At 33.4% G+C, this 9,142-nt stretch overlaps 1 protein-coding gene across 1 annotated transcript in view; it reads left to right on the top strand.

Annotated features, from left to right (window-relative positions):
* Nucleotides 1-7,305: 7,305 nt before the first annotated feature.
* The window catches only part of glis3 (GLIS family zinc finger 3), a 37,181-nt gene continuing 35,344 nt past the window's right edge, over nt 7,306-9,142 (top strand). The window contains exons 1-2 of the mRNA XM_016554074.1: nt 7,306-7,432; nt 8,396-8,720. Of these exons, the coding sequence (XP_016409560.1) occupies nt 8,438-8,720 (283 nt within the window). The 5' untranslated portion in view covers nt 7,306-7,432; nt 8,396-8,437. The remainder of the gene's footprint in view (nt 7,433-8,395; nt 8,721-9,142) is intronic.

A 9,142-nucleotide genomic window follows, 5' to 3' on the forward strand; every position in this document is an offset into this window, starting at 1 on the left:
GTTGGTCGGCCCCCTGGAGTCGGCGGCCATTCCTCCTCCATGGCTCCTCCCTCCGTTGGCTCCACCGTGGGTCGACATCATGGCTGTGGCCTGGGTCCTGCTGTGCTAGTGTGTTATTCAATAACTCCTCGTTTCCTCGTTTGCTCCCCGAGTGAACTGTGACCCTTATATTATATATATTTTTTTTAATTAAATTTTTTTAAAGCTATTTACAACATTTTCCATTTTCATTTAAAGTACTAAAATAAGTCAAATGAAAACTTAAAAACGATATAGATTTATTTAAATAAAACAGAATTTTTTTTTAGTTTGTTAATAAACATGAATTGAAATAAAATATTAAAAACGTTTATTTTTGTATTTTATTTCGCCTATTTACAACATTTTTCATTCAGTTTAAGCTGAAGTACTAAAATAATTAAAACTAAAATTGAATTTAAAAAATATATATGTATTTATTTATTTTTATCAAAAGCCACTTAGTATGTGACTTCTTTCAGCTATAGGCCACGAGGCCTTCAAACCACATCTGGCTTTTATAATATAAACAATTTCTACAATCGTTTTCTACAAGTTACATAAAATACTCCATCCACAGCACTGTACATCTGGCGAACACGAGATCACTGATTCAAAACACACTACAACTGAATCACTCAGTGAATCAACTCAACACATTTCACCTGTTTTATGCTCATCTGCTTCTCCCATTTGCTCTTTTTACATTGACTCTCACTCGATATAGACTAATACAATCAGATACAACAATAATGTCTCAAATATTTATTATAAAATATACTGATAAATTGAACATTCAGTTCAGAGTTATGAGAGACTGGATGCTTACAACTGATTTCCTATTGAACTGTCAGCAATATTTGTTTCCATCTAACATGTATTTTGAGCTGCAGCTCGTCATATTAATGGAGTGTTTCACTAGTTAGCAGTAAACCGGTGACGTGGAAAGCAGTTCTCTTCGGAATGGAAATATGGATATTTTATTACTATAATCCATAACTGTTACATAAAAAAAAGTATTCAGATACATTTTGTAAAAAGTGGGAATACTATCGGGATTACATTTGTTTCATTTAAAATTAAATAAATGAGTTTTATTTGACATAATAACGCTATAATTAGCACTGCTTTATCACAGTTCCTGGTTCTGTTGAAACATGTTGACTCTAGTGAGCCACCTGCTGGTACGTGCACAAATAACACCCGTCTACAATTTTTATTTTTATATTCACAGGGGATACATACAACAGAAATGTAAAAAAAAATAAAAAATTAAATGTAAATCAGATTGATGCAAAGCAATAAAATAGATACACAACCAAAATACAAAACACATAGAGTACCTAAATAATAATAATAATAAATATATATAAACAGAAAAACTAATAAATAAAAAGTTAACAAACATCTTTATCCATATACTTGTCTAGATCTATTTTGAATAAAGAAAAGAGAGGTTCAGAGTTTGTTAGAATTTGCTTGTTAGAATTTTAAATGCATATATATATATATATATATACTTTAATAATAATAATAATAATAATTAAATATATATCATTTAAATTTTTCTATTATTTTCTATTATATTTCTATTATTTTAAATTATGTAAAAACATAAATTTATATTATTTTATTATGTACATTTCAATACAAAATTAAACAAAGAACTTAAAATAAACAGATAAATGTTTAAATGTTTTATGTATTAATTTAATGTATAAATTGAAATCAGCCGCAGATAAACCACTCTTCTTGTTTCTTGTTCAAATTCGTCTATTCAGCACATTTTTTAAACACTTACAATATTTTAAAGCCTTTAATATTTTTTATAATTTTTTTAACTCTACAGTCGCGCAGTAAAATTCACTTTAAAGATTCACTTTCACATTCATGAGGACGGTAAAGAAAGACTTTTAAGATGAAAGTGACATGAAAGCAGTCATAAGCTGATTCATTTAGGTGAAGGAGTTTATATGAATGTATGTCTGAGGGGAACTTACTGTCTTTAGAAAAGTTTAGATGGTATTTTTTCTTTTCATCTTGCCTCTGTATAATGCATATTAAAGTGCATAAGTGCAGCGCTGCTTTGTTTACAGCGGTAACCAGGAAACGCTTTAAGCGCCACCTGCTGGCAGAGAGTGCCAGAGAGATATTTTTATGTATAGTTTCATCACAAAACTGAAGTCAAACCATTCTGTTTTTGCTTCAAATTTCGAAAATATACAATTTAATTTAGATTAAAAACTGCTCATGTTGCATGTATGCAGCATCTTTGTTTGGATCGTGATTAAAATGCAGTGGTTGCCTCTAATTTTAAGTGAGTGAGTGAGTGAGTGAGTGAGTGTGTGTGTGTGTGTGTCTGTCATTTAAAAAAAATATATAAACAAAGTCCACACACCAACAGACTAGAAGGGTTATTGTTTAGGGCCATAACCTGCTCTCGTATCCTCGAGTTTCTAGAAAGTCTGAGAGATTAAAGGTTCACGCTGGTCCGTTCAGTGCTCTTTATAACTCTCAGCATAACTTCACATGCTGGTCTGCCTCGGGCCAAAGCCCTGAGCGCTTCTGCAATTAAAACAGCATTTCTTCCTAATGAGACGCTGATGATTCAGCTGGAGTTTATCACTGGAGTACAGTAGAGTGCAGTGCATGGAGAGACTTGAACATCTTTTCATTTCCTCTCATGTATCTGTTCACCTCCAGATATTGCCTGAGAGCGTCTGAGAACAACAGGAGTTTGTGAGTGAAGCGCTCTCTCTCTCCTGATGAGCTGAGGTGAACACGGAGCTGGTGACATTCACACGCCGCGTGACATTATCCAGCAGAAATGAGCTCTCACAGCCTTTCAAATGGGTGCCGCGCTCTCCATTAATCACAGGAGAGCTTCTCCTCAGAGTCTGGAGAAATGCAGCATTATAATCATGCAGGAACTGAGGAAACCTTTAGACCTTCATCTGTGACTTACTGAATGAGGGCTTTTATGAACATTTGTATCTTCGGCTTTCATGAGCGCATCAGCTTTGAGCCAGATGATCATCGTGACTGTTTTATACCATTATATTATCCAGAGGTATATAATTAATAAACAGAGAGATTATAACATAAGTACATTTTAGAAACAATCCTAGCTAAGAAGAAACATTCCGGCAATGTTCTCTCAAAGTGACGAACAAAGTAACATTAATAGAATGTTCATTCAAAGTTATGGTTGTTAACATCGTTCTCAAAACATTAACACAAAAACGTTATTTATACTTCATACATGGAATGTTTTATTTCTGAGACACTTTATTTGAAACATTTTTATGTTTATGAATTTTCAAAGAACATTCAAAAGTAACATTCCCGTAATGTTTGCTTAACCAAAAAAAATTTTTTTTAAACATTTTAGAAAATTTACATTTTCATTGTTAAAGAACATTCAGAAATAACGTTATATCGAACGTTTTCGCATAACTTAATGGGAGCGCTAGCAAAATCTTTTCAGAACATATCTTTGTTAGCTGGGATATTGTCAATATTGAGTGTTTTTGCTCCAAAATAATTGTTTAGTTTTTGAGTAATTCAGTGTTTTTTAACGAATCGGGTGAGTCAATGATTCAATGACTCATTCATAAAGACTCGCTTCATTCCTGAATGAATCAGGTGTTTTGAATGAATCATTGAATGAATCAATCATTAAGACAGTGATATGTCGCCACCTACTGACAGTTTTAGTTTCATATTTAAAGTATAATTTAATTTTTTCCAACATTTCATATTTCTATATTCAATATATTTTGTATTTAAAACATAAATCTTATATTTGCACAGTCTCTGTAAATGCATCTAATAGCATCTTCAGATTCAGCTTCTGCAGTCCAAAGATGGATTTTGTCTGATTTCATTTGATTGGTAACAGCCTTATTATGTCGTATAATTATTCAAAATGCATTCATGCAATAAATGTAAATGTAAGGCGGACACAAACATGTAAAAAGGTTAGAAAAGTTGCCTTTATAAAGGTAAATATTCCCCTGCAAATTGATTTTAATTTCACCCATTAATGGAAAAGTTTCGGTCACTGCTTATAAGTTTGGGGTAATTTTTCAGTTGCTTTCTGGTGTTATAGAAATGGCCATTGTGTTTGATAAATGCATGGCCGACTGATGAATCTATAGTGAATTTGGCATTAATCATAACGAGTCGAGACTACAGTTCTATAACAGTGAGCAGCACTGCTGTCTTTCTCACGGATTGACAAGCTGATTTGACTTTTCTAAGCTGCTAGGTTTACATGTTAACTGTGGAAATTGATTCGGACAAACCTCCGTTTCATTTTACAGGCAAACAATAACACCACCCTGCTGTTTCTCTGGCCAGAATGAAATAATCATCACGCTGCAGTTTCACCTACAGGACCTGTTTGAGACAGTGTGTCTGTTCTTCTGCTGCCCTCTGCTGGAGAAACAAACACCAGCAACACACAAGAGCAAATGCATTTCCATCAGATCCAATGCTTTCAAATGTCACTGCTGCACATTTTAGGAGTAGTTTCAAATAAAAAGGCTGAAATATCATCAGAATCAGGCAATATTTCTTTCTTTCTTTCTTTCTTTCTTTCTTTCTTTCTTCAGTAAAACATTACTAAACATTGCATTATTTTTCCATCATTATAAATGGCTAAATAATGCAAATAAATAAATAAATAAATAAATATATAATAAATAAATAAATAAATATATATATTAGTATTATTTATAGTATTTATTCATATTTTGAATTATCCTTCCTGTTTTCATGATAATTTTACTTTACGTTTTAGTAATTTAGTATTTTTTTTAAAGCAACTAATTATTATTTTTTTTAGCTTTCAGCTACTTTACTTCCATTAACAAAAACTATCTTTTATTTTTATATTTTCTGTTTTCATTTAAATTTCAGTTTAAGTTTTTGTAACATTATTCTGTGATTTTGTCATTTTTATTCATTTTTGTTTTTTAATAAATTGCTATATTATTTCAGCTTATTTTGTTTCAGTTAGATGCCATGACAACATAACCTTTCAAAACTTTTGTTGACGTTTTTAATCTAATTTATATTTTAATTCAGCTTTATTTCAATTAACAAAAACATTCGTTTGAATAGTTTTAGTAAACAGCAAATATCAGTATATACCAGAATTATTTAGTATTTCGACTTAACTTTTATTTTATATATTTTCTGTCTTCATTTAAATTTTGTAGTTTAAATTCATTTGCTTTTGTCTTTTTATGAGTTTTTGTAATCTAGTCTACTGAATATTCTATTTTTATTTCAGTTATAGTTTTAGTAATTTTAGAACGTCAACAAACGTATTTTATTTCAGTTAGTTACCACGGCAAATGGCAACTACTCTTTTTTTTTTTTTTTTGTCTTGTATTTATTTTTGATTTCATTTCCATTGTATTTTTACGTTTTTTTATTTCAATGAATGAAAGAATTAGTTCTGAATATTGGGGCAACAATAGAATTTCATGTCTAATTCTTTAGTCCAGCAGCACCTAAAACCTGTTTGCCATTCCAGTATCAGCACTGCATTAGTGTGAACACAATGTGTGTAATTTATAACACAATGAATGCAGAGAATCGATACAGCCGAAGCTTAGAGGCCTGTGAAAACAGATTCATCACACAGTGACTGCCATGTCATTCCTGCCCTGCAATCTCCACTAGAGGCCAGCATTTAATTCCTGTTTGGTCAGCACTAGATCACAGATGCATCCTGTAATAATGCTGGGCTTTTCTCCAGCACCTTCTCAAGTCTCCTGAAGAATAAACAACCTTGTTGCCATGACGACAAGCAGCAGAACTCACTGTGCAAACACTCAAGTCTGGACTGAAACTCTAGCTCGAACCAGACATAAAAAAACACTATTCGGAATACTGAAGGATCTGGGTACCAGTGTATTATTTATTTATTTAGTGCATGAACATCTATTTCATTTTGATGTGCTTTTTTATTGCAATGTTCGAATTCATGAAGCATTTCATCAAGTGCAAGGACTGTCATGAGCAATGTCAAGCCAGCAGACTTACACACCCTGTTGAAAAAAACCAGCATATGCTGGTTAGGTATGTTTTGACGCTGGGATGCTGGTTTAAGCTGGTGGTCACCTGTGAGATATACACCATTACAAAACTAATCAACACCTGCTAAAATCTCCATTAAACTGATATCACCAAGCACTCGGAGCACAGACATCATTCAGATCAGTCATACATTCATATTACACCATCAACATGCACATAATTACACTGTAAACACTGAGTCACTGAGTCTTGCATGAAAAAAGAAACCATTTCTGCCTTTCTACTTCAATTTTATTTTCTTTCAGTTCAATGCTACTTGCTGATTCTTTTTGTTGTTGTTGTTGTTGTTGTTGTTGTTGGTTAAATTTAATGGCAATGAGTGAAAATTGATTCAGAGCAAATTCTACACCAAATGTTTTCAGTGTTTATGCACTATTATAGTATTTATAATATTTTGACTTAGCTGCTATTTTATATTTTCTTTCTTCATATTAATTATATTTTCTCTGTTCATATTAAGTTTTAGTAATTGTTGTGCTTTTGTCATTTTTACTAGCTTTTTTATACATTTCTATTTTATTTAATTCAGTGTTACTCGCCGTTTCTTTGCAATTGTGACATTTACTAGCAATGTCTGAGTGAAAATTGTTTCAAAGTAATCCTACACCAATTCTCAGTGTTTATATACCATTCAATTATTGATTAATATTTTGATTTAACACGCATCTTCTGTTTTTATGTTCTTTGCCATTATTATAATTAAGTATTTGTAATTATTTCTGAGTGAAAGTAAATCCTGTAATGCTTTGCATGAATATTAAACTCCACAATGCACTTCCAAAAGTTATTAAACTACACTCTAAAAAATGCTGGGTTATTTCAACCCAACTTTGGGTCAAATTTGGACTAACCCAACTTTTGGGTTAAAAATTTAATGTAAAATGTTAACCCAACAGTTGGGTTAGTCCATATTTGACCCAAAGTTGAAACAACCCAGCATTGTTTAGAACGTCGGTTTAATTATTAATGATATTAATAGAACGTATGTGGATCCCAAAAGAATCCAGATATGGTGTTTATAAAGCGTGTCATGATGTAATGCTGCTGGAGGTTTCGCGGGGCAAAAGGGCAAAATGAGGCTGATCTACCCGCCCCTGACAACCATCACAAACCCACACACAACAGCAGCAGCAGCTCACATTCACTCACTGACAGCGAGCACGCTTTAAACACGACAGACTCCGCTCAAACTCACCCACGATGCGGGAAATAGCCAGCTCGCCCCTGATGACGTCACCGCGGCAGAAGTTTGTCTGAAGCGCTTTACTATTCTGATAAAGGTGACATGAGGAGACTTTAACAGGTGAGTTTACCGACGCAGAGTGACGTTAAAACGACGTGATTCATCAGCGTGACTGTCGGAAACATGAAATGAGATCCATAAACTTTCGATTCAACTTTTTGATTAGTTGCATTTGTTTCATGGACGAACATGATTCGTGTATGTGCGATTTCAAATGGTTATTTATGTTTATTTTACATTATTGATTTTATTAATTATTAATTAATTATTTTATAATTATCATTATTATTATTTGTAATGAAGCTTAGTAATTTAATAGCAAAAAGTGAACAGCTTGAACACCACGACGAAATCTTAAAATATACTGTAGCCTATTTGCCTCACTGTTAACATTAAACCTAACATTAAAATATTAATCTGAAAAGATAAAATTTTTACGATTATTTTGGACGCTGTTTATTCTATCCCGATGACGTCACCGCGGCAGAAATTCCGTCTGAAGCGGTTTATTTATTTTAATATTAAAATTTATTTATTTGAATATACTGTAATATGCTGTATTTGTCCCACAGTTAACATTAAATGTAACATTAAATTATGAATCTGTTTACGATTATTTTTGGAGCTATTTAGTGCATCATGTGTTTCAAAACATTGATCATTACCTACTAAACAAACACTTAGCAACACAGAACCTCAAGAGCCAAACCTCATTGCTGTAGTTCACTTTATTTCCCCCTTTAAACAAGTACAGTGATGCTATCAAATAATACCATGGTACTTTTAGACACTCTTTGACCTTCTGTGGTAAAATTGTACTGCATTCACATACAGTACAGTGTAAGGAGCTATTCCTACCTCATCTGATGCTTACGATTGACTTGTGCAATCTAATGTAGTCAATGCTTTGACTCAAAAAAGTGGATCATTTAGATGTAGGCCACATTTTCAGGTAACCAGACAAAACATTTTCCAATCGAATGTTCAGCTGTTTGAAATCTGACTATGCTTCACGTTTATCAGGTGAACGCAGAAGATGGTGTTCTGTGTCGACCAGTGACGGACATGAATGGGAAAGGCTATAACCTGTTGGTTTCTCCGTCTGGTACGGCTCAGGTTCCTCACCTGAGGGTCCAGACGGGTCACTCCTGTTCTCCATCGCTCCATCCCGATGCCACATCTGGAAACCCGGCCCTTCTTCCCGCACTGAGCCTCCGCCGGCAGCTGCTGACCAATGGGAAGCTGGGCTTTCCGCAGTCCTCACGACATCAAGCCCCGCCCCTTTCGCTCCCAGCATCCTCTCCCAAACAGTCAGTTCGACCCAGCTGCCTGGACACTGGTACGAAAGGTAAACAACAATAAACATCTCCAATTTGCTACAAGCCATGTTCAGTGGTTTGAAAGAGCAGCTGCGGTTCATAATTGTGACCCTGGACCACAAAACCAGTCATAAGGGTAAATTTTTTGAAATTGAGATTTATGCCTCACATGAAAGCTGAATAAATAAGCTTTCCATTGATGTATGGTTTGTTAGGATAGGACAATATTTGGCTGAGATACAACTATTTGAAAATCTGGAATCTGAGGGTGCAAAAAAATCTAAATATTGAGAAAATCATCTTTAAAGTTGTTCAAATGAAGTTCTTAGCAATGCATATTACTAATCAAAAATGAAGTTTTGATATATTTACGGTAGGAAATGTACAAAATATCTTCATGGAACATGATCTTTACTTAATATCCTAATGACTTTTGGCATAAAAGAAAAAT

Source organism: Sinocyclocheilus rhinocerous, unplaced genomic scaffold (genome assembly GCF_001515625.1).
Source record: "Sinocyclocheilus rhinocerous isolate Xijiao unplaced genomic scaffold, SAMN03320098_v1.1 scaffold15, whole genome shotgun sequence".
Taxonomy (NCBI): domain Eukaryota; kingdom Metazoa; phylum Chordata; class Actinopteri; order Cypriniformes; family Cyprinidae; genus Sinocyclocheilus; species Sinocyclocheilus rhinocerous.